The 27,737-nt window shown below is 38.1% G+C and overlaps 1 protein-coding gene across 1 annotated transcript in view; it reads left to right on the top strand.

The window, feature by feature from the left end:
• LOC126094492 (von Willebrand factor A domain-containing protein 8) overlaps positions 1-27,737 on the top strand; it is a 268,216-nt gene that overhangs the window by 56,582 nt on the left and 183,897 nt on the right. Inside the window, exons 8-10 of the mRNA XM_049908901.1 lie at positions 1,455-1,676; positions 5,269-5,475; positions 21,149-21,309. Of these exons, the coding sequence (XP_049764858.1) occupies positions 1,455-1,676; positions 5,269-5,475; positions 21,149-21,309 (590 nt within the window). The remainder of the gene's footprint in view (positions 1-1,454; positions 1,677-5,268; positions 5,476-21,148; positions 21,310-27,737) is intronic.

Below are 27,737 nucleotides of genomic sequence, written 5' to 3'. Positions count from 1 at the left end.
CTCACACTCTTCACTATTTAGGATCAGTTGCCAATTTTCACACCATATGCATATCTTCTACAAATCTTTTTGCAATTTGTGTCGGTCTTCTAATGACTTTACTAGACAAGATAAATCACAGCATCATAAACAAACAACCTGAGATGGTTGCTCAGATTGTCACCTAAATCATCTATATAAATAAGGAACAGCAGAGGGCCTATAACATTACCTTGGGGAATGCTAGAAATCACTTCTGTATTACTCAGTGACTTTATATCAGTTACTATGAACTGTGACCTCTCTGACAGGAAACCACAAATCCACTCGCATAAATGATACAGTATTCCACAAGCGCGCAGTTTGATTACAAAGCTGCTTGTGAGGTACGGTGTCAGAAGCCTTATGGAAATGAAGAAATATGGAATCAATTTGAAATCTCGTGTCGATAGCACTCAACACTTCGTGTGAGTGTGTTTCACAAGAATGATGTTTTCTAAAGCTGTGTTGACTGTGTGTCAATAGACGTTCCCTTTGAGGTAATTCATAATGTTCAAACACAATATATGCATATCGATGTTAATAATGTGAGCCTGTAATTTAGTGGATTACTCCTATTGTCTATCTTGAATACTGGTGTGACCTCTGCAACTTTCCTGTTTTGGGAACTGATTTTTCGTTGAGCGAGCAGTTGTATATGACTGTTAAGTGTGGAGCTATTGCATCAGCATGTTCTGAAAGGAACCTAACTGGTATACAGTCTGGACCATAAGACTTGCTTTTATTAAGTGATTTAAGTTGCTTCACTACTCCGAGGATATCTACTGTACTTCTAAGTTACTCATGTTGACAGCTGTTCTTGATTCAAATTCTGGAACATTTACTTTGATCCTCTTTGGCGAAGGAATTTTGGAAGGCTGTGTTTAGTAACTCTGCTTTGGCAGCACTGTCTTCAATAATATCTCCATTGCTGTCACACAGAGAAAGGCACCGCTTGTTTTTTCTGCTAGCATACATTGCATACAACTAGAATCGCTTTGAATTTTCAGCCCGGTTTCTATACACAGTTTTGTTGTGGTAACTATAATAAGCGTAATGAGGCCTTAGCACCCAAAGACAGTGACCATATGTGTGAGTTGTGCTGGAATAAATGTGTGAGAGTTTTCTACTTTGGAAGGACTTTGGAAACTTGAATATTTTTACCATTCTTTTTCACTCTGTTTGTCTGCAACTCAATACCTCGTGTAATGATCAGGATGCTGTTCTTTCCATATTGTGGTTATTCCATCCTGGACTTTACATTGTTTAAAAGTAACACTTGAAATTTTTTTAAAATTGGAAATGAAGAACAATAAATTTCAGTAAAATAATTTTGCATTAAACAATAACATTTTATCTGAGAAAAGTTATAGTAAGTTTATAAAATATTTGTTATTTTGATATGGACCAGTCTAATCAACATATGTTTCACACAGGATACTTTTCCAACTATGACAGCATCTGAGGTGTTGTACCGCCTGTATCCATACAAGAGTTTCCTTCCTGCAGAGGGAGTTTCTGCTGTGGAAGATGTGCTCCAGACATTCCAGATGTTGCAGCAAAAGACTGTTCCTTTAACTGTTGAAACTGTGACCCCAACTGGTGGGGATTCTGCCCATATCAGGTTAGCTGGTGGTTATCACACAACTGATGTTGAGGTGAGTGTTCTAGTTAACTGAATCAAAGTAGTAGCTTTCTTTCTCATTTATATAGTTAAACTTAACTGGAATAAGCATTGAGTGTTATGGTGATAGTTTATTGCCTGTACTGTTTTCATATTGTTTGTAATTTGCTTGTCTATAGTTACTGTTTGCCTTGGCTTGTTCCACATCCTTGAAGATTCCCCTTCTTATTGAGATCTAGGGAGTGTTATGAATTATCAGTGTGTTCACTGATGTCAACTTTAAAAATAGAACCATAAATCAGGCAGAAATGGACAGCAACTCAGAAAAGGGAAAGAAGGCCAATACATTATTCTGATTGGGGAAAGTATCAGAAAAAACATCTGGTTTATTGTAAGGAAGTCCAATAGAATTCTTGCTATTCGCAGTATTTTTTGAATGAATTAGCAGATGCTGTTTACAGCTGACACTGTTCTACATCTACATCTGCATCCATACTCTGCAAATGACTGCAAAGTTCACGGCAGAGGGTACGTTCCTTTATACCAGGTATTAAGGTTTCCATTCCATTCGTAAGGAGCACGGGAAGAACTATTGTTTGAATGCATCAGTGCATGCAATAATAATTATTCTAATCTTATCCTCAAGATCCGTATGAGAGCAATATGTTAGGGGTTTGTAGTATATTCCTAGAGTAATCATTTAAAGCTTAGTTAATAGACTTCTTTGGGATATTTTAGGTCTGTCTTGAAGAGTCTTCCAGTTCAGTTCCTTCAGTATTTCTGTGACACTTTGGATTAAACAAACCTGTGACCATTCTTGCTGCCCTACTCTGTATATGTTCTACACTGAAGCACCATATCATTTGTAGATTGATCGCAGTTCCCAAGTAATCTGCCAATAAACCAAAGTCTACTACCTGTTTTATCCAAGACTGAACCTATGTGATCATTCCATTTTGTATCCATATATAGTGTTACACCCAGGTATTTGTATGAGTTGGCCAATTCCAACAATGACTCATTGATATTGTAGTCATAGGATACTATGTTTTTTCCTTTTGCAAAGTGCAAATTTTTTACTTTTCTGAACATTTAAAGCAAGTTGCCAATCCCTGCTCCACTCTGAAATCTTATCAAGATCTGACTGACTATTAATGCAACTTCTTCATTATAGATTACTGCAGCATCTGCAAAAACCATGATTTTGCTATTAATATTGTCTGCAACATCATTAATATACAACATGAACAGCAAAGGTCCTAACACACTTCTCTGGGACCCACCCTAAGTTATTTCTACATGTGATGATGACTCTCCACTCAAGATAAGATACTGTGTCCTCCCCACCAAAAAGTCATCAATCCAGTCTAAAATTTCAGTTGATATGTCATATGATCATACTTTTGACAATAAGCGTAGGTGCGGTACTGACTCAAATGCTTTTCAGAAATCGAGAAACACTGCATCTACATGACTGCCTTGATCCAAAGCTTTCAGTGTGCCACATGAGAAAAGTGCAAGTTGGGTTTCACATGATTGATGTTTTCAGAATCCTTGCTGGTTGGCATGGAGAAGATCATTCTGTTCAAGGTTCTTCCGTTAGATTTGAACTCTGAATATGTTCTAACCTTCTACAACAAATCAGTGTCAGGGATATTGGACGGTAGTTTTGTGGATCACTTCTACTACCCTTCTTGTACATGGGTGTGATCTGTGCTTTCTTCCATCTACTGGACATGGTTTTTTGTTCGAGGGATCTATGATAGATTATAGTTAGAAAAGGGATTAACTCAGCCACAAATTCAATATAGAATCTGTTACGGATTCCTTTAGATCCCGGTGCTTTGTTCAGTTTTAACCATTCCAGGTGTTTCTCAACACCACTGATACTGATATTGACTTCACTGATCTTTTCAGTGTAAGAGGATTAAACTGTGGCAATTCTCCTGGGTTTTCCTTTGTAAAGAAACACTTGAAAACAGAGTTAAGCATTTCAGCTTTTGCTTTGCTACCTTCAATTTCAGTTTTTGTCTCACACTGGAAACCGGAAACTAACTTCGGTGCTGCTACAGCTTTTACATATGACCAGAATTTCTTTGGATTTTGTGAAAGATCATTTGACAATATTCTGCTACGGTAGTCACTGAAGGCTTCATGCGATGCGCTCTTGACAACCAAATGTGTTTCATTCAGCATCTCTCTGTCTATAGCCCTGTGCTTTGTTTTATACCTGTAATGTAGTAATCTCTGTTTCTTTAGAAGTTTCTTTACATTGAATTTATATCACGGAGGAACCCCCCACTATGAAATGTTCTATTAGGTACGTGTCTAAACTTGAGCCATAGGTCCTATACATGCTCATGGCCTGTGCCGAACATTTCAATATACAAATGCATAGTTCGGCGGTGATATGTACTGATAACATTTTCTTGGGCTTCCAACCTCCACTGGTTTAAAATTCATGAGTTTTCGGCCAAGTTCTCCTCAGCCATTGTCAGGTGGTGACTGTCGGATGATTGCTGCTTTTGTCCTTATATAGCTGTTTTCATTGCGCGCTTGCCATGCCCGCTTCAACTATCCAATGGCTACCGTCTTTATTGAGGGTGTTGTCAGAAATTTTTAAATCGATCACTTGTTTTATAACACTGTCCCAAAAACTAGTACTCCGTATAATAACAGATGTCTTAGCAAATGCAGTTCAGTGTCTGTTTTCTAAAGCATGTTCCACCACCGCTGATTTCTCAGGATACCGTAGGCATAAACATCTCTCATGTTCCACACGGCGCTGTTCAGTAGTACGTACAGTCTATCCAATATACAACTGTCACCACCTACATGGTATTATATATACTCCTAGCATTCTGAGTCCAAAACTGTCTTTCACAGGCCTCATTAGCTGTCAAATTTTAGCTGGTGCCTTAAAATCCGTATTGATTTTATGCTTTCTTAGAAGCTAGCTAATCTTTCCTGTTATAGAGCCATAGAACAGCAAGAACACAAGCTTCTTCATGCCATCCTCGGATGTTTTCTGCTTATGTTTCTTTGACAAAATGGCTTGTGGTATCTGGCAGTTGTTGTAGCCGTAAGTGGCTCTGTTCCTTTGGAAGGCTTTCAGCATCTGAAACGGCTTCCGCTCAGTGCACCGATGTCCTCAGAACAGAACTTTTCTTTGGAGAGTGGTGATTGCTGGTAGCATGCAGCTTTTCCTTGATCTTAATCTGGTGTTTATGTCTGCTTACTTACAACCACTAAGGCTTTGAGCTGAAGTTCTTTTCCCAGTGATATTTTGGTCATCTGTGTTTTAGTTTCACATGGTAATTAATTACATATAACTGCTAGTCACTTATGAAATATTTGCTTATTTTATTTTAATGACTGATCCCAGTTATCAGTATTTATATTCAGTTAATATGCAGTCATGGTGTTCTACAATATCCGTAAGGGATAAGCTTAATGTAAAGTCTTTCTTGTCTTATGTACTTAAAATCATTGTCACGGTTTTGCATATCATTATCATTGCTTGTTACTCATCACTTAGCATAATATTTTCAATGTGGCTGTCAGATGAGAATAAAATCCATGCCAATGTATTTATTTATAATTTAGGGTCACAAAATTTGTTACAGGTGGTTCATGGTAATGGAAATAATGTTCCTATGGCTGCTAGTTTCATCCCAACACCCTACCAGGAGCAGCTGGTGGCGCAGCTTCTGCAGTCTCACTTTGCCTCTGATCTGTGCTTAGTGGGACCCCGAGGCTGTGGGAAGACAGCTACTGTGTCCAGGTTGGCTGGTTTACTGCGATACCATGTAGAGCCCATTGCTCTGTATCAGGTAATAGTTGTAATGTATGTATGTGAAAAGACACATTCTTTGCAGAGAATGTATCATGTAGGAACACAGAAAATTTTATGCCTATACAATGGTTTATATAAATTAGGGAACATAAGGACAGCAATAACTACCACAAAACATAAAGCAATTGACAAGACAGCTAAATATGTTGTTATCACAATAGTGCTGCACAAAAATACTACGTGCAAATTTAGGGCAGTGCTATCCAATTACCACATGTGCTCTGCCACCAATAATGTTTATGAGAGCTGGACAGCAGTTAGTGCTGTGTAGGTGAAGAAAGGTAGTGGGATAAGCAGCTTGGCTGAACTGTGTCAAGGCACTATTTATTTGACTGGCTGCAATGGAGAGCCATCTGCAGAGTAATAATACAATTAAACTCAAATTGTCTCTCTTAACACACACATTCGTTAGATAATTTAGACTTAACATGGACTTAGTTCCTTCAGCGCTAAATTGCGTATCGGGTAACAAGTTTCCTTGTGTGAGCTTGATCAGTTGGAGTTTTTCAGCTTCTTTCCAGTTTATGTCCATGTGTTGAAGATTCTTTATAAAATTTTGTTTCCAGGTGTTATGAAGTCTTCCTTTACTTCTGTATCCATCCACAGCTTCCCCAACAGTGCTGGTTTTGGGAAGTCTTCCATCTTTCATGTGTAGAACATGCCCTGAAGGTTTCAGTTTTCTTTCACCAACAGTTTTGTGCAGACTGTGTTAGTATTTAATTACTTGAAACACAGAAACTGATCTTCCAAATTTTTCTCAAGCATTGATAGTGAAAAATGTTGAACTTGAGTGCTAAAAATGGAAATGAGCATACGGCATTGTGGGCTGGGAGTGTGCTGATTTTACTGAAATTTTCCAGTTCTCACATGAATATATGGTCACTGATAAGATTCAACATTTGGAAAATCATGGATGGAATGTAACAGTACTATGAAAAGTATAGTTTCTACTCACCATATCAGAGATGCTGAGTCACAGACAGACACAACAAAAAGACTGCCAGAAAATGAGCTTTCGGCCAACAAGGCCTTTGTTAAAGATAGAACATACACTCACACTCATGCAAAAACAACTCACACACATGTGACTGCAGTCTGCGGTCGTGTGAGACAGTTGCATTTGCGTGAGTATGTGTGTGTGTATAGTCTGTCTCTGACGGAAGACCTTGTTGGCCAAAAGCTCATTTTCTGACAGTCTTTTTGTTGTGCCTATCTGCGACTCAGCATCTCTGCTATATGGTCATTGGTAAAATGATAGAGGAATACAGCCAAGACTTTCTGGACATACTTTTGCCATATGGATCACATGTACTGGAAGACTGCAGAAGCTTTCCCAGTTCTGCTGCTGATGCCTGTGTGTGTGTTCCCATTATTACAATTAGGCTGATCAGATATGGAAGCTGGTCAACATCTTGTACTTTCTTTTGCACTATAATTTCAGTAAACACATTTTCACTGCTTATGTTCATTTCGTGCCTTATCACTGTTTTTTACTAAAGTCCACCTCACATTGGAAGGCGGCTCAGTTTTCAGCCATTCTGCGCATCTCCCTCCACTAGCCACTGGCAGCCAATAATATTCAATCTCTTTCTGAGCAGCTACAAGCGAGTTACAGCTAGACAGAGAGAAGCTTGCTAGCCGTTCTGCGCATCCCCCTCCCCTAGCCACTGGCAGCCAATAATATTCAGTCTCTTTCCGAGCTGCTACAAGCAAGTTACAGCTAGACAGAGAGAATCTCGCTCCTACATGCTTCACTGTAGCTGTACTTCGCGACAACCGAATTATTCATTCAGCTATCAGTCTTTTGTATTTTTTTTCGTGTAGCAGTATAGTTGCGAATCTGTATTTGTAAATGTTTAAGTGCAATTTAAAAAAAAAAAGAAGAAGGAAGGTGACGGCAATAAATCTGAAATATTTTACAAGCAGGTGAGGGGGATTATATACCACATTTATAATTTTTTTGAACGTGAATTTGAAAGCAGGTCTCCTACTGTCGACATTTGAAGACAAGCACGGACTCTAGAACCATGTGGTGTCAACAAGAGAACTTTAAAGAGAATTGCAAACGAAAGTGTCAGAGCTGTTGGAACTGTAGAAAAAGTTGATTTTGTTTCGATTGGAAAGCATTGAAATTGCAATGAACCTGTAACACAAAGGGATGGTTTTAACAACGTTGTTTTAAAATGCTCCATGTGAATGATGAATGCCTGACATCACAAAAATGTGTTACAGTTATCCAGGAGAAAATTAGCTTCAGTGATAAGCGCTTCATCAATGTAAAGAATTTTAAAAGATGTTGGTTCCTAATATGTTAAGAAGAGAGTTTTTAGTTCAAAGAGGTGAGTTAGGTGCAGTACGAACTACATACCATATAAAGATTCATGACACAAGAGGAGGAGGTAGTTCAACAGTATATTACATTGATGAAACATGGGTCAGTTAGAACTGTTCCAGGAAAGTTCTGGAAAATGAGTGATGCTACTGGCAGTTTTAGAGTTTTCATAGGAATAGGTTCTTGGATAATTATTCTGAATGCTGACTCTTCTTCTGGTTTTGTTCCTGAGAGTTAACTTGTGTTTACGTGTAAGAAAAACAGCAGTGACTACCATTCAGAAATGAACGCTGTCAGTTTTGTGATGTGATTCACAATTCTTGTCATACCTTGCTTCGAAGTCGGTCATTGCGAATTATAATTCAATTGTTACAGAGAAAACACCAAGTATAAACACCAGAAAAGCGGATATTTTTCCCTGGCTTAAATATAAAAATATTAAGCACCGTATAAACCAGACTCGTGCTGATCTCCTGCAGGTCATTAATTTATACAAGTCACATGACAGAACGTACAAACTTGACTTCCTTCCACGTGAATGGGATCACACAGTTTTGCGTTTGCCCACGTGTCACTGTCAGTTTAGCCCTGTTGAATTAATCTGTGCAAAGGATAAGGTTATGTTGGCGAGGGGGGGGGGGGGGGGAATTCAAGATAACATTCACTGAATCGCTTGTGCTTGAGGCAGTAGGCAACACCCCATGTAGTGTGGGCAGAGTCTGTGCGGCAATCTGAAAAGCTTCAGAAAGAATAATTTGATGATGGATACAAGCCTTGAACCTATCATCGTAAATTTACAATCATATTGTTCGAAACATATTCAAATAGAAGTGATGGTGGTATTGCGATGTAGACTTTGGAACAAAGTGATAATATTTCTTAGTTTTAAAGACTCGTGGTTAAAAAATGTGTTTGTCAACATATCAGTTGCATACATAATAATGAGAACTTCTTAGCCTTTTGATTAGGACCTATCCTTTGAATTGTGCAGACTGTAATGTTCAACATATTGCCCAAGGAGAAGTTAAGCGTCTCCCACCATGTTGTATGCTCTAATAACACGCTAGAAAGCAGCTGGATAAATTTGTCAAAATTCTGACATTTCCACGTGTAAACCCCCGTCACGAACTGGAACAGGCGCTAAAATGACAGTAACTGTTACTTTTCGAGATATCTTTGGTTTTCGATGCTACCAGTTATCATTCCCTGGAGTTATTCACAGATCATGGTTAATTGTTTACTTGTTCAATGGATTGTAAATGTGGTCTCTCACTGTAATGTCGAACAAGTTAGTTTACACTCATAATGACCGTTAACAGCTAAAACTACAACTTACTGACCATCTTTACGATAGTCTTTCCATTAGTCTTTTTTACCTCTAATTCTTTTTTATGCACAGTGATCATGCTTGAATACAGTCAAACACACAAATACACATACCTTATACACATTTTTAAAATTTCTATTGAGTAGAAGCAGTTGTCAAGCAAATATCATGATTGAAGTTTGTGCTCAAAGTTAATTTTGTTGTGTATTAAATTTTTGCTTATAATACAATTCAGATCACAATAAATGATAATTATTGCAAGCAGTTTCAATGATCTTGCTGTTAGACAATTGTCATTTTTGAGAAATGTACTTCACGTCTTCACAAATCTGTGTCAGCTGTTCTCGCCTCCCGACTTCATGCGAATCAAATCTGTGGAGCAATGGACACGTCATCAAGACTTGAATTAATATTTCTCTCATGACGAATGGTCGAAATTGGTTTTAATATTTACTATTCCCCTCATAGATTTGAATGTATAATACTATGTACCATAGGCAAATGAGCCTGACTTGTCCGCAGCAATGCAGTTCGGCAACATGGTCTTTGTTTGCCCGCTCTCTGCTGCCGCGCATGCCCATTTCTCATCACTTCACTGCTCTGCCTGTATGCGCGGAAGCATTGTCTTACACGACATGAGCTATAGCCCTACATAACTAGCCATTCCATCTAACTTGGTTGACATTAGTTGTAAACGTTGTGGTGTTTCTGCCAGAAGAATAATGTTATCAGCAAAAACCAGATCTGGAAGCACAGAGTGCTCATTCTATCATATCTCTATGTTGGAGTTGTACATAGTTTTTCTCATTATGAAATTTATGAGTTATATGAAAAATAATGATCACAAAAATGGATCCTTGTCTTGATAGCTGTCAGAATGCTAAATAAGAATGTGTTCCTACATTCTGTTCTTATGCAGCAACTCAAGTCTAGATGGAAGTTTCTGAAAATATCAAAGAGATGTGACTGTAGGAGTATCAGTATGACTTAGACAAAATTTGTAATGGCAGCTAGCTCTAAATGTAGAAAAATGTAAGTTAATGCTGATGAGTAGGAAATGTAATGTTCGAATACAGGGTTAGTAGTGTACTGCTTGACACTTTCATGTTGATTAAATATTTAGGTGTAATGTTGCAAATGATATGAAATGGAATGAGCATGCAAGGATTGTGGTAGGGAAGGCAAATGGTTGACTTCAGTTTATTGGGAGAATTTTAGGAAAGTGTGATTCATCCATAAAGGAGATTGCATATAGGGCACTAGTGTGAGCCATTCTTGAGTAATTCTGAAGTGTTTGAAATCCACAACAGATCAGATTGAAGGAAGACATTGAAGCAATAGGTTTCAGCAACATGAAGGTATTATGTAGAAGCTTTGGGAAATTAATTGGGAATCCCTGGAGGGAAGATGACATTCTTTTCCAGGAACACTATTGAGAAAATGTAGAGAATCGGCATTTGAAGCTGACTGGAGAACAATTATACTCCACAAATGTACATTTAGTAAGGACCACAAAGATAAGATGAGAGAATCTGGGGCATGTATGGAGGCACATAGATAATAGTTTTTCCCTTGGTTTGTTTGTAGGTGGAACAGGGGAGAAAATGACTACAGTATAACCCTGCTTTTACGTTCCCGAAATTAATGTTTTACCACCGTTTACGACATTTTTATCATTCCTGTCAACTTTCCTATGGCCATAATGGTAATTTGCACCCAATTTTGTGTCAACATATTTATAATTTTCCCGCAATTTATGCAAATGTTTGTGGAGAAAAAATGACACTGGCCGTCCAGTAGTGTTTACAAATATTATGTGGTTAAGTTTCTTGACACCAGGGCACTCTACTCAGCGGATTTGGACCAGTAAACATGTAAAAGTTGGAACAATTTGTGCCGTATCTCCCACTGCTGCCAAGCTTTACTTGGCGTGGTGGCTGATTAGAGTAACTAGGTTTGTTTAAATTATGACCAATCACAACCATTTCCAAACTATCTCTACTGATCAAACACAGTATTGTGATCATCATGACACCTTTGTCAAACTATATTTAGCGTGTTTCGGTGTTTGGCCACTTGGAGTGCTAGTTGACACCATCATTCACTTTGTGTTGCCCAAATGTTTTTAGTCTCAACACAGTGCTGGTTATGAATTTTTTTCATGCTGAGCAAAATGTGTTTCAAGAATTTATTCTTGTTGTTAAGTGCAGTATTTACATAAGTGTTTTTTGTGATGTTGCACAAACAAACAATGTGAGTGATATTTTGCTTGTGTGTGGTTTTCTACATAACTGAGGAGGCACACAGTACGTGATAACCTCAAAAAGATGACTACAGTGAAAGAGACACAGAAAAACACATATTTGCACTTGACAATGAGAAAAAATTCTTGAAATGCGTCATGCTAAGCATGAAAAAATACATAACTAGTGCAGTGTTTCATTATTTAAATGATGAATGACAGCTGCAGGCTTTCAGAAACATTGATTATGATGTATGAAATTGAGTCAAACATTCCTACTTCCCAGACAGTCATCAGTTCCAGTTAGATCAGCAGTTTTTATTAGATAATAAACCTTTATTAGATAATTAACAAGTCCCTGACAAGTCTTTTGAAGCGTGTTGTGTTCGCATATCGTACATAAAGTGCAAATGTAAATGTAGGTGTTCAGGAAGGAACTCCATGTAGGCTTACAACATTCCACAAATATTCTCAGAGTATATTGTCAATTACTTTTTTAAAATCAATAAAGTTTAGGTGCTGTGGGCAGTTGAGTTCTGTGCCTTGTTCTATTACCAAACAGTGGAAAGTCCAGGATGGAATAACAATAATACTATGAAAAAGATAGGTTGCTAGGCACCTCTGTGTGGTGAGTAGCAGTCTGTTCTTTCCATCATGTCATTGTTCTGATATGTTTCAGAGAGCAAATATTTGTTCAGGGCAGGAACTCCCACTTCGAAAGCTTGTCTGTTTTTCCAGTAGTGAACAATCTGTTGTTTCTTGTATCCTTTTTTAGAAGAATGAGGCAAAAGACATTGCTTTGCAGTGAAAGAAACATAATATATCTCCAATTTGTACATTCTGGTAAATTCACTTTCTTCAGTTCTCTTCCCACACAGCTCAGACACTTAAGAAGCTTCTCTTCATGTCTAAATAAAAACAATTCTTAATCAATTATGGGACAGAATTATTGACCAGTACTTACCTTCTGGAAACATAATGTTATTACTGTTGATACATACGTAAAAGTACATAAACTACACTAACTTTCAGAGCTAATGGCTACTGATGTAGTGAGACGCCTACATGTGGGTCTGTCTCATCCTTTTCTTTTAACCTTACACAACCTGTCCCTCTCCTCCCGAAGCAAATAACTAAAAATTCTGAAAACTGGGATTGTGTTGTCACTTTTACTTTTATTGTGTGTATATTAACAGAACTAAATATTTCAGCTCCTGTACGTAAGTGCTGATCAGTAATTTTATCTCATAATGTGCTAGTTTTTTTTCTTGTGTGGAACCAAATAACTCATATTAAATATGGAATGTAAATGTTCACATCTATGTCCACTTCCCCCTGGCTCATAAGTAAAAATTGGGAGAACTTCTATACTTACACAAATTATAAACTCACATAGCTATTTCTGTAGTTTTGGTCTTCATAAGTAAAATTCATTCTTGTGTGTATTTCAAAACTTTGAAGTCATGGATGCAAAAATGTGCACTCCTTCTTTAATCATTGTATAAACATTATGCTAATGCAGAACTTACACTAATAATTTTAACAAATAAAACTTGTCAGATTATTTCCCTCCCGACTTTCTATGGCTACATACCAAGTGTAGATCATAAGGTCATACTAGGAAAACTATATGCTTGTGCTGTTGAAGGGAGTCTCTTTTGCATGGATGGACCCATATCTGAACAATAGAAAATGGAGGGGGTCCAGTTAACAAATGTCACAGGAAGGAAACCAAATTTGGATTGGGGAGTCTTTAAATATTATGTGTGGCAAGATTAGCTACTTGACCTGCTCCTATTCTTGGCCTATATAAATAATTTACCAGTGACATTGAAGGATTCTTCTCCTGAAGCCAGGAGAATAATGGGAGAGGCTTACAGCCCTACCCATAATCTTGTAGTACTGGTTTTATGCAATTCCAAATAAACAAAAACCGTAGGTAGAGGTTAATGGACACACTGGATGGGACAGCATGGGTGAAGATCCTGGGCATCCATATGAAAAATAAACTGTGGTAGCACTACCATGTGGGTAAGTTAACCAGAGAGATCAGTTTTACCTGCTTTACACTTAAAAATTGCTCTCATTGTGTTGACATGCAAAAAGGGATTGTTAACATAAGTGGCATACTTCCACTTGGTATTGTCCTATGACGCATCCTTCTGGGGCGGTGCAGTTTCAGTCAAAAAAGCATTTATTTCACAGAATCATATACTAAGATTATTATGTGAAGTTGATACCAAACAAGTGTCAGAACACTGTTTAGGGCCATATGCTCCCTAACGGCATTTGTGGTTAACAATAAAAAAGTGAATTTAGGATGAATTGTGATATTCACAACCACAATACTAGAGGTAAAAATAATTTCTGTACCTATCATGCATCTTTGTCTAGGGAATTTTATATTCTGGTTCAAAATTTGTAACCGGTTGCTGGTAGACATCACAGAGGGAACAGTGAATACACAGCTGTTCAAAAACAAGGAAAGAATTCCTTACAGCCACTCCTTCTATCATCTTCTACTGCTTCTTTTTCTGTGTTATGCAAGTTCAACATTACTGGCAAGTTTCTGGCCACTCCTTTTATAATTGAGTGAAATATTTGGACTCCAGGACCTAAATTCCAGATAACGCTAATGTTCTGTTAAACACTTTTTCAGATATGCAAGTAAATTGTGGCATTCACTGTTGTAGTCACTTTTTATTTTATTCACACAGATAACCAATTTGGTCTTTACAGCCATCATCATAATATTTACAAGAGGTAAATAAAACTCAAGATATCTCAGAATGTATTTATCATTTGTTTTTGTTTTCTTCTTGTAGATTTGATGAAAATTGTAAATTGGTTATCTATACAAATGAAGTAAAATGCAACCAAGACAGAATGCTATGATTTATTTAGATGTAGATGTCAGTGGTCTCATCCAAACGAAAAAGTGACTTCATTTCATTCTGAATATGTTATGATCATTCAAAACAGCTTTCATGATAGGTAGCCCAGTCAACAAAGACCAAAAAAGGGGAAAAATTTGTGTAGTTGCAGATTTTTCTACAGTGGCAGGAGGCAAAGCCATGGACAACATATTAAGTCTTGATGAGTGGGGCACGAGTGTGTGGGTGGGGAGTGTTTTATACAGGGTGTTACAAAAAGGTACGGCCAAACTTTCAGGAAACATTCCTCACACACAAATAAAGAAAATATGTTATGTGGACATGTGTCTGGAAACGCTTAATTTCCAAGTTAGAGCTCATTTTAGTTTCGTCCACCTACGCTCAATGGAGCACGTTATCATGATTTCATACGGGATACTCTACCTGTGCTGCTGCTATAATATGTGCCTTTACAAGTACGACACTACATGTGGTTCATACACGATGGAGCTCCTGCACATTTCAGTCGAAGTGTTCGTACGCTTCTCAGCAACAGATTCGGTGACCGATGGATTGGTAAAGGCGGACCAATTCCATGGCCTCCACGCTCTCCTGACCTCAGCCCTATTGACTTTCATTTATGGGGGCAATTGAAAGCTCTTGTCTACGCAACCCCGGTACCAAATGTAGAGACTCTTCGTGCTCGTATTGTGGACGGCTGTGATACAATAAGCCATTCTCCAGGGCTGCAGGGATTCCATGCGACGGAGGGTGGATGCATGTATCCTTGCTAACGGAGGACATTTTGAACATTTCATGTAACAAAGTGTTTGAAGTCACGCTGGTACGTTCTGTTGCTGTGTGTTTCCATTCCATGATTAATGTGATTTGAAGAGAAGTAATAAAATGAGCTCTAACATGGAAAGTAAGCGTTTCCGGACACATGCCCACATAACATATTTTCTTTCTTTGTGTGTGAGGAATGTTTCCTGAAAGTTTGGCCGAACCTTTTTGTAACACCCTGTATATTGAAAATCACTGCTTCTAACAAAAGTGTTTCCCAGGACAATATTAAACTACATTAAATATCCTACAAAAGTTCCTACTAATGTTGAATATTATTAAAAATGCCGTTTTAATGGCATAAAATTCATGTTTATTGTTAAATGAAGATGGTTAAGAGTAAACATTAAATGTATATACTACATCCAAGTGTATTAGAACCATTTCAAGGAATAAATTGTATTCTGCAGGTGTGACAGGCCTGGGGAAGAGATGGAGTGTGTGTGGAGGATAGGCACTGAGGGACTCAGGTCACTGGATTGTGGTCATACATTTCCCTCATTCGCAGGTCTGTCTTCCTTCAGTCAACTGAGCAAGTTTCAAAGAGGTCAAATTGTGGCCTTCCAAGTGGTGGGATGATCCTTTCAGAGAATTGCCACTCAAGTTGGATGTGCTGCGTCAGTTGTGCAACAATGTTAATATCAGTGGTCGCGTGAACATTCTCACACCAGTAGATGAGATTCTGGACATCTGGACGTCCAAGCAGCACAGATGTCCATCAAGATTGCCGTGTACCGCAAGTCTCTAGAGGAACGGAAGGTTCCAAATGATTGGAAAAGAGCACAGGTAGTCCCAGTCTTCAAGAAGGGTCGTCGAGCAGATGCGCAAAACTATAGACCTATATCTCTGACGTCGATCTGTTGTAGAATTTTAGAACATGATTTTTGCTCGAATATCATGTCGTTTTTGGAAACTCAGAATCTACTATGTAGGAATCAACATGGATTCCGGAAACAGAGATTGTATGAGACCCAACTCGCTTTATTTGTTCATGAGACCCAGAAAATATTAGATACAGGCTCCCAGGTAGATGCTATTTTTCTTGACTTCCGGAAGGCGTTCGATACAGTTCCGCACTGTCGCCTGATAAACAAAGTAAGAGCCTACGGAATATCAGACCAGCTGTGTGGCTGGATTGAAGAGTTTTTAGCAAACAGAACACAGCATGTTGTTACCAACAGAGAGACGTCTACAGACATTAAAGTAACCTCTGGCGTACCACAGGGGGAGTGTTATGGGACCATTGCTTTTCACAATATATATAAATGACCTAGTAGATAGTGTCGGAAGTTCCATGCGGCTTTTCGCGGATGATGCTGTAGTATACAGAAAAGTTGCAGCATTAGAAAATTGTAGCGAAATGCAGGAAGATCTGCAGCGGATAGGCACTTGGTGCAGGGAGTGGCAACTGACCCTTAACATAGACAAATGTAATGTATTGCGAATACATAGAAAGAAGGATCCTTTATTGTATGATTATATGATAGCGGAACAAACACTGGTAGCAGTTACTTCTGTAAAATATCTGGGAGTATGCGTGCGGAACGATTTGAAGTGGAATGATCGTATAAAATTAATTGTTGGTAAGGCGGGTACCAGGTTGAGATTCATTGGGAGAGTCCTTAGAAAATGTAGTCCATCAACAAAGGAGGTGGCTTACAAAACACTCGTTCGACCTATACTTGAGTATTGCTCATCAGTGTGGGATCCGTACCAGATCGGGTTGACGGAGGAGATAGAGAAGATTCAAAGAAGAGTGGCGCGTTTCGTCGAAGGGTTATTTGGTAACCGTGATAGCGTTACAGAGATGTTTAACAAACTCAAGTGGCAGACTCTGCAAGAGAGGCGCTCTGCATCGCGGTGTAGCTTGCTCGTCAGGTTTCGAGAGGGTGCGTTTCTGGATGAGGTATCGAATATATTGCTTTCCGCTACTTATACCTCCCGAGGAGATCACGAATGTAAAATTAGAGAGATTAGAGTGTGCACAGAGGCTTTCAGACAGTCGTTCTTCCCGCGAACCATACGCGACTGGAACAGGAAAGGGAGGTAATGACAGTGGCACGTAAAGTGCCCTCCGCCACACACCGTTGGGTGGCTTGCGGAGTATAAATGTAGATGGAGATGTAGATGTATTGTAAGGGCTGCAGTGGCAGATTGTACAGCTACCATAGCACAGATAAGAGAGCTTGTGAGCTCAGACGTGTCAACACGAACTGTTGTAAGCCAGTTATTAGCAATGGGACTATGGGCACACACATCCCTAGCCCACCTTCTGCTCACACCACAGCATCGATGTGCACAGCTCGACTGGTGCTGTAAGAGAATCATTTAGAAGATGAAATGATGGACCATGATCTTAGTGATATAAGCAGATTCTGGCTGCATATAAGTGATGGTCATTTGCGTATGCAATGTAGACCTAATGAGCACTATTTTGTAATGTGCGTTTGTCGAAGACACAGTGGGCCCATCCCAGACCTTATGGTCTTGGTGTTGTAAGCTACAACTATTGTTCAACTTTTTTATTTCTGGAGTGGTCACTAACCAGCACTCGGTATGTGCAGGATGTTGTTAGACCTGTTGTTTTGCTGTTCTTGCAACAGGAAGGTGATGTCTTGTTCCAACAGGATATGCTCACTCACGTACTGCCCGTGAAAATCAACATGCTCTGCACGGTGTTCAGCAGTCCGCCGCTCGTGGTCTCGCGGTAGCGTTCTCGCTTCCCAAGCACGGGGTCCCGGGTTCGATTCCCGGCGGGGTCAGGGATTTTCACCTGCCTCGAGATGACTGGGTGTTTGTGTTGTCCTCATCATTTCATCATCATCCAGGAAAGTGGCGAAATTGGACTGAGCAAAGATTGGATAATTGTACGGGCGCTGATAACCACGCAGTTGAGCGCCCCACAAACCAAACATCATCATCACGGTGTTCAGCAACTTTCTGGTCAGCACGGACTCCAGATTTGTCTCCAGTCTAGCATGTGTGGGATGTGATGGGACAAGAAGTGATCATTACATTTACTCCACATGCACTGTTGCAAAAAGAAATCGTGAGTGGACTGGAAATATCTAAATGAGTGTATTAATTTTTTTTCCAGCAGCATATTTCACATAAAAACTCACTTAATAACTGCAAATAAGTACACATTTAATAAACTAAAAATAACTCTTCTTTATAAACATGACCACAGTGAAGGTATTTTGTCTACTAACCTAGGAGAACTGGACACGAAATGCCGTGAAGGTATAGTTTGTCTGTCAATTGAAAAGTGAGCAGCACTCATGCTGGGGTAAGTGGCTCTTCCAGAAAGGATGATACCTTTGCCTTGTACTGTAATTAAGAATCAATGTCCCCTCTGACAGTGGTGAACAGTGTGCAGAGATTAATGTAGCTTCTGTCCATATGTGTTTTTGGTAACTCATGTCTGTGTACCATGTAGTGTTAACACACTTTATGGATAGTAAACATTCCCAGGCAAGTCTGCACATTGCACCGCTACTGGGTTGAAAGGCAAGCAGCAGAGGGAATGGTATAATCGACCTATGAAGGAGGCAAGTGCATGATCAAAATCCAGCGACCTGCAGTCCCTCATACATCTATCCCCCCCTCCTCCCCTCCCTCCCTGCTCCTCGTGCCCATCGCACCCCCAGAACACAATTTATCTATTAAAAGGGTTCTGCTGCACTTAGATGTGGTACATACATTTAATATTTGTTATTAACCAATGTTATTTTACAATAAACGTGAGTTTTGTAACATTAAAATGCTGCTTTTAATAATTTGCAATTTTTCCAATCCCTGCAATGCAGTAGAACCTTCTGTGCAAGAAATTTAGTCCTGGGAAATATTTTTACTAGAAGTTGTGGCTCTTAAAAAGAAAAAGTTATTTTTAAATGCTCCCTCACCCCCATGTTCGCACACCACTGGTCAAGATGTTTTAGTATGCCATTCATGGCACTGCCTCCTACCACTGTGCAAAAATTTGTGGCTAAACGAATTTTTTCCCTTAATTTTCCTTTGTTGACTGGACTAATCACTCATTCAGATTTTCTGCTTTCGTGCATAATCACCGTAATAATTGGGCTGTTTGAGAATACCTCCACACTTAACTCAAACTTTGTTCCTGATGTTTCCAAATAAAACAATTTTATTTCCAGTCTGTTATTACTAAAGTGCGCGTCATTTATGACAGCGGCCGAGTTTAGGTTCATTCTGCGCATCTGACATCACAAAACACAGTCAGCCAATGAACAGAGAATGACGTTGCCAGAGCTCGACTGCAGTGCAGAGCACGGACGAGTGTCTTCAGTTTCAGAAACGTTCAGTCATAAATAAAGTAATTGAACAAAAGCAATGTCTTCATAGCAGACTTTCTTTTACAGAAAGTTTGGGAAAAGCATTCTTTATACCAATTGCTTCATATTCTATTAATTAATTTAACCAAACAAGCAATAAGCCTTCTAATTCAGGCGATAGCAAGGAAAGGTATTTGTATCATTCTCTCTAAACACTTTTTAGCAATAAAGAACAGGGGTAATTGTTTATTTCCTATTGTACTTCGACGAAACGTGAGTAATTCGTAATCATACCAACAGTATTTGTCGGTATTTTGCGTGATATTTTAAAGTTCTCCAGGAGACCTACTAAATGCTGAGCTGCGTTAGCGTAATGGTTAAAGTGCATGGCTGCTATGTGAAAGGTTCTGAGTTCAAACCTTGATCGGAACTTAATATTTTCTTTATTTTAAAAACAATATCGAAGTGTCTTACTTCATGAATTTTATTCGTTTGAATGCAATTTTTTGAAGTTTCTAGTGGCAACTAAAATCGACCATACGGAAAGTATACGCTATGGACTTTTACCTCTGCAAACTCTTCAAAATTTCATGCAATGGTTTACTACATCTAATGCTGCACAATAACTGCATTGAAGATCGAAACAAAATTAAGTCATTTATGGGGGGAAGGTATCAGTCAATAAGATGTGTAAAAAATCAAATTTTTGGGCCAAATAGTTTTTGTGAAATCGAATGATAAAGTGTGTCAAAGCAGTCGAAACACCATGTGTCTGCACAGGTGAGCAGTGCAGTGATGACAAAATCGCGCACATCGCGGAGTGCGGGGAGCACGTCTCTGTAGCAGCGAAAGGGTTAATGCGGCCGTGGTGGCTTTACTTCATAAACTGCGCGCTCCCCCCTAAACGTAAGTTTGCGAACTATACTATGGCACTGCTTCTCTTGGCGCGTACAACTGGCAACGCAGCAATGTCCCGCGTCTTGGCGGGCATGCGCGAACCGCCAAGATAAAAGAATTGAACTATAGTTTATTTTCGAATCATGTTCAGATAGCTGGTCTCATTGTGGACCTTGAAAGGTTGATTAATAGCAGCACTTTCAGCTATGGGAAGTTACTGAAGATGCCACCTCCAGGCAGGTCAAGAACCACAATAGGACTGGTTATCCAAAGAAGACATAAATGTCAAACCTTGTGATAACTATTAAAGTTGTTTGCAGTTATGGCTCAGAATAAAACTGTTGTGTAATAACTTACAATTACTGATTCTCAGCCATCATATGGATAATTTAAACATATTATGTTTGTATTGTCATTTTTCTGAAGCTCCCACCTTATCTTAAGTAGCTGCTTTGTTCAGTCTGAGATTTTCTATTATTTTGCTTGCTTTGTAAGTGCAACATCCCTAGCTGTTTGCCTGCGTATTTTTGTTAAATTATTTCTTGTTTCACCTAAGCCTATATAATCTTCATGTTCTAAGAGTCTGAACTCATTACTTAATTTAACCTGGTATAGATCCTTATTCTTAAATAAATTATCATAATTTACACTTATGATTTCCTTCCCCCAAGTTTATTTCTTTCTTCCCCCTAAGTTTATTTCTTTTTGAGTTTTTATCCTTTTTTACTCTGTTTCCTTAGAGATCATGATCATGTGTTTTATACAGTTTCGTAATATAGTCAGACTATTTGCATTATCTAAGCTGAACATTATATAAATAGTTTACGTTTTTACATTACAGGACATGACCTCACGTGATCTTATTCAGCAAAGGACAACACTTCCTAATGGTGACACAGTGTGGCAGAATTCCCCTTTGGTAACAGCAGCCTTGGAAGGGAAGTTGGCCATTCTAGATGGAATTCACAGGATTCATCCCAGTACTCTGGCTATTGTTCACAGGTAAGAAGAGTTAGTCAGAACTTTATTATTGAGCATAAGTTGCTGTATAGGAAGAAATACAAATAGGAAATAATTTTTATATAACAATTCTGGGTATTATTGTTGACTGCAGGGACAGGAGGTAGAGAGGCAAATTGAAACATGCAGTGTTCAGTAAATGGAGAAGCAACTTATGACAATATTTTTCAGCATGCTCTGAGACGTGGTAGTTTTGCAATTAGGAACTGATCTTGTCGATGATTTCTATATTCATACTGTAATTCATGACAACAAATGGCTTTTGTATGACACCATTCTTTGAAGTTATTCCTCAAATGCGTCATTATGGAATGTGCTGCCCATTATGACATCTTCCTTGTCCTTCCATTACACTGTCAACTGCTTTTTTCTGTATGCCATTGCATTGTATTAACATCATCAGTATTCTTATTTGTTAGTTTATCAACTAAATCTGCACTTGTGTATGTGTTATCAATGGAAATACTGCAACATTTTCCAAGCAAATTGTGAGCAAGCTCCAAACCATTTGAAAAACTATTTTCTCATCAGTATAAAGGCTGCCATAATTTATGTCCTCTCAAATATTAACAGTAAGAACTGAAAATCTACTACGTTTTGGAGGCATAAAGTGCTCCAACCAAAATGTCCTTTCCAGAGCAGTCGATGTTTGTCGATAGTAATGTACTGTGTGATGTATGTCTTGATGTGCACCTCAGATGTTCCATAATCAGCTCTACTTGGAATAGTTTGTGCTCACAGTACCATGGGATGTTTTATGATACAAAGTGGAACATTTCAACAAAAGATGAAACTGCTTTTTATTCACAAGTTTATAAAGAATGCTGTATGAAGTAATTCCTTACTTGAAAAGTACTGTTTGTGTCTGCCTTGTGCAGAATTCCCTGAAGAATAAATAGTCCAATCACTGTCTTCACTTCATCATCTGTGCGTCTTGCCAGCAGTGGACCATTTACCTTGCTGTTGAATTTGGAGTAGGAGCTATAATTTATTGGGTCAGCTGTCTGTTGCTGAAAGAATCTATTACAAAAGACTGAAAACACCTCATCAGGTCATTCTGTATTAGGTGCACCTTTATGCCATTCTTACCAGTTAGTTGGCTGGTGAGCTGAACTAGCATGCATGAAAGCATATTGTAGCATCTGTTGTAGTGCTATTTTGTCATCATATTATTCAGTACCCTTATCACTTTCATTTTCCTCACCATCTGTCTCTTGCCATCTCTCATGGCTTTCAACAAAGACAGCATTACTTGCTAAAAGCACCCATTCTATTTCTGAATTTGACAGATGACTTCTTTCTGCCAAAATATCATCCACTAGCTACTCATAGAAAAAAGAAAGCAGCGAGAAAACCATATTTTTTGGCTGTCGCTAGACATTTAAATTGCACCCATAAGACAAGAGTTCAGTCTAGTTGAGTGGGTGTTTCGACTGATGAGTGTGTGTTCATAGATCATGAATATGACATTTCGTAATGATATTGAACGTTTCAGTTTAACATAAGTTTTTTTTACAGTTACTACTTCATATCTAAAAGTTCATCTGTTGAGTAAAAGGAGTTGTCATTCAGAAATTCTTTTAATGTGTTTTTAAATGTTGGTTGGCTATTTGTCAGACTATTAATGCTATTTGGAGAATGACCAAAGATTTTTGTAGCATCATAATTCACACCTTTCTGTGCCAAAGTCGGTGAAGATAATCCTTTCTTCTAGTGTTGTAGCTATGCATGTCACTATTATTTTTCAATTGATGTGAGTTATTAATAACAAATTTCATATGTGAATATATCTATTGCGAAGGTACTGTGAAGATCCTGATTTCCTTAAATACATGTCTGCAAGGTGATCTTGGACGGGCTGCAGCTACTAATCTGAGTACACACTTTTATGCAATGACTACTTTCTCTTAATGATGAATTATCCCAAAATATGATGCCATATGAAAGCAATGAATGAAAACAGGCCTGGTAGGCTAATTTACTGATATGTTTATCACCAAAATTTGCAATAACCCTAATAGCATATGTAGCTGAATCATTTCAGCAGATCATCAATGTGTTTCTTCCAGTTCAATTTCTCGTCAATGCACACACCCAGAAATTTTGAATATTCTGTGTTAGCAACAGACATCTGTTCAAAGTCTATATTTATCAATGGTGTTGTGCCATTTATGGTACAGAATTGTATATACTGTGTTTTCTCAAAATGTAGTGAGAGTCCATTTGCAGAGAACCTCATAATTATTTTCTGAAAGACATTATTTACAGTTTCCTGAGCTGATTCTTGTTCGTTGCGCGTGATTACTATATTTGTATCATCACAAAAAAGAACTAGCTTTGCACCTTCATGAATATAGAGTGGCAAGTCATTAACATATATCAAGAGCAATAAGGGACCCAAGACTGAACCCTATGGGACACAATTCTTGAAACCTCCCCAGTTAGAGGACTCTGCTGACTTCTGCAGAGTATCTGAACTGTTAATTTCAACCTTCTGCATTCTTCCAGTTAAATATGAATTAAACCATTTGCGCATTGTCACACTCATACTACAATACTTAACCTTATCTAGAAGAATTTTAGGATTCACACAGTCAAAAGCCTTTGGGAGATCACAAAATATCCCAATGGGTGATGTTTGGTTACTTAAAGCATTTAATACTTGATCAGTGAAAGTGTATATAGCATTTTCTGTTGAAAAGTCTTTCTAAAAATCATATTGACATTTTTTTTAGTACTTCATTTTTACAAATATGTGATGCCACTCATGAATACATTACATTTTTAAGAATTTTGGATAAACCTGTCAGAAGTGAGATTGGGCAGTAATTGTTAGCATCAGACCTATCCCCTTTTTTATGCAATAGTTTAACAATAGCGTATTTCAGTCTATCTGGAAAAATGCCCTGCTTCAGTGAGCTACTGCATATGTGGCTGAGAACTCTACTTATCTGTTGGGAACAAGCTTTTAGTACTTTGTTGGAAATGTCATCAATTCCATGTGAGCTTTTGCTTTTGAGTGAATTTATTATTTTCCTAATAGCTGTGAGAGAAGTGAGTTGAATTTCAATTTTATCAAACTGCATCAATATTGCCTCTTCCATATACTGCCTTGCATTTCTTATTGAGTAGCTGGATCCCTATTTTCTCTACAACACTTAAAAAAATAATTATTAAAAATGTTTTCTACTTCTGACTTTTTGTTAACAAACTTTTCATTGAGTTTCATAAAATACAGTCTTCCTGCACTCTTGGTTGCCCTGTTTCCCTTTTAACAATATTCCAAATTGTTTTAATTTCATTATCAGATGTTCTAATTTCAGATGTAATGCACATACTTCTGGACTTTTTAATAACTTTTCTGAACACAGTGCAGTAGTTTTTATAATATTTCACTGTTCCTGGATCATTACTCCTTCTAACTATAAAATACATTTCCCTTTTCTATTTACAAGATATTTTTATCCCTTTAGTAAGCCATGGCTGTTTCGATGGTTTATTACAATTATGTTTCACTGTTTTCAAATACACTCACAAAGGTATCATGAAATACGTTAAATTTTAAATCAGCATCAGGTTCCGTATATACCTCAGCCCAGTCTAATTGTTGCAAACTTTCCCTAAAAATTACAATTGTTAAATCATTAATTGAACACATTATTTTGGAGGACTGTTTTGCATTACTGTATGGAGCTGTGCCATACACTGTAACTAGTTGCGCATTTTATTTGATTACATTTATTTTGGTCTATAAAAACATTATCTATCAGTGTTCTGCCTTTCTGTACCACCCAAGTAGGAAAATCAATTGAGAGAACCAAGTAATACTTCAAGGTCAAACTTTCTATTGGGCTCTGATGGATAGCACAACAAAGAATCCAAGTTTTTCAAAAATTGCTGAAAATTTACCAATGGGGACCTATACCCGGATACAATTATAAAAGTGTCATTATTTAATTTAAGTTCACATGCACTTGGTTCTGTATGTTGCTCTACACATTTTTTTTTAAAATTTCTAAATTTTTCACACTATGACAGATTTTAACATATATGGCAACTCCCCATCTCTCCATTGTGTCTCTACTTATATCTGCTTAAAGCTTATATCCACCTACATTTACCATTTCCATATCTGTTGACTATATGATGATCAGACACCCATTCCATATTCAGCTTTAACAATATCCGCCAACTGTAACTCACCATTCCCATTAACTGCAGGCCATCCATCATTCCCTCTTGAACAGCTATTAACACTGCAATTTTAGAGTTAAGTAGAACTGGCTATTTGAGAGAAATCATGGCACAGATTGCTGCCTAGATCATGCAAATGTCTTTCCAACGACAAAGGTGTATCTGTCTGATCTGTTGTTTTATTGTGTGTTTCCATGAAGTGAAACCCATTTTCTCTAAACCATTCAACATATTCCAGAATGATCTGAATTTAGCTGATAAGCTTAGCAATGAATTCATAACTCAATAGTAGTAATTAAACACCCAATAAACGACCCACATTTGGATGCTGAGGCATGCAAATCTCTGTCCAGTCATTAAGATTGAGGTGGTCCATGGTTTATGTAAATTATAAATGTTGGAATGGACCCCATGAAAATGACGCATTCAGTTTCCTGCCCTATCCGTATACAATCTGAGCCTATGTTCCATCTGTAATGTGCTCATCATTAATGAACTGTCAGACCACAATCATCTCATGATCACTATGTGAGTGATATGTAGGAGACTGTAGTGTATTTCTAGACTCATCAGTTAAAGCTGGTTCTTGGAACTTTATTAATAGACTTTCTTGGGATAGTTTACATCTATCTTCAAGAGTCTTCCAGTTCAATTCTTTCAGTATATCTGTGACACTCCCCCATGGATTTTACAAACATGTAACCATTCTTGCTGCCCTTCTCTGTACACGTTCAATATACACTGTTAGTCCTATCTACAAACGTCTCAAAAATGAGATCGGCAGGAAGTGCAAAATGGCTAAGCAGGGATGGCTAGAGGACAAATGTAAGGATGTAGAGGTTTATCTCACTAGGGGTAAGATAGATACTGCCTACAGGAAAATTAAAGAGACCTTTGGAGAAAAGAGAACCACATGTATGAATATAAAGAGCTCAGATGGAAACCCAGTTCTAAGCAAAGAAGGGAAAGCAGAAAGGTGGAAGGATTATATAGAGGGTCTATACAAGGGCGATGTACTTGAGGACAGTATTATGGAAATGGAAGAGGATGTAGATGAAGATGAAATGGGAGATACAATACTGCGTGAAGAATTTGACAGAGCACTGAAAGACCTGAGTCGAAACCAGGCCCTGGGAGTAGACAACATTCCATTAGAACTACTGACAGCCTTGGGAGAGCCAGTCCTGACAAAACTCTACCATCTGGTGAGCAAGATGTATGAGACAGGCGAAATACCCTCAGACTTCAAGAAGAATATAATAATTCCAATCCCAAAGAAAGCAGACGTTGACAGATGTGAAAATTATCGAACTATCAGTTTAATAAGTCACAGCTGCAAAATATTAACACAAATTCTTTACAGACGAATGGAAAAACTGGTAGAAGCTGACCTCGGGGAAGATCAGTTTGGATTCCGTAGAAATATTGGAACACGTGAGGCAATACTGACCTTACGACTTATCTTATAAGAAAGATTAAGGAAAGGCAAACATACGTTTCTAGCATTTGTAGACTTAGAGAAAGCTTTTGACAATGTTGACTGGAATATTCTCTTTCAAATTCTAAAGGTGGCAGGGGTTAAATACAGGGAGCGAAAGGCTATTTACAATTTGTACAGAAACCAGAGGGCAGTTATAAGAGTTGAGGGGCATGAAAGGGAAGCAGTGGTTGGGAAGGGAATGAGACAGGGTTGTAGCCTCTCCCCGATGTTATTCAATCTGTATATTGAGCAAGCAGTCAAGGAAACAAAAGAAAAATTTGGAGTAGGTATTAAAATCCATGGAGAAGAAATAAAAACTTTGAGGTTCGCTGATGACATTGTAATTCTATCAGAAACAGCAAAGGACTTGGAAGAGCAGTTGAACGGAATGGACAATGTCTTGAAAGAAGGATATAAGATGATCATCAACAAAAGCAAAACGAGGATAATGGAATGTAGTCGAATTAAGTCGGGTGATGCTGAGGGAATTAGATTAGGAACTGAGACACTTAAAGTAGTAAAGGAGTTTTGCTATTTGGGGAGCAAAATAACTGATGATGGTCGAAGTAGAGGGGATATAAAATGTAGACTGGCAATGGCAAGGAAAGCGTTTCTGAAGAAGAGAAATTTGTTAACATCGAGTGTGGTTTTAAGTGTCAGATAGTCGTTTCTGAAATTATTTGTATGGAGTGTAGCCATGTATGGAAGTGAAACATGGACGATAAATAGTTTGGAC

This window comes from Schistocerca cancellata, chromosome 8 (genome assembly GCF_023864275.1).
Source record: "Schistocerca cancellata isolate TAMUIC-IGC-003103 chromosome 8, iqSchCanc2.1, whole genome shotgun sequence".
Taxonomy (NCBI): domain Eukaryota; kingdom Metazoa; phylum Arthropoda; class Insecta; order Orthoptera; family Acrididae; genus Schistocerca; species Schistocerca cancellata.
This window is presented reverse-complemented; position numbering and strand designations above follow the sequence as displayed.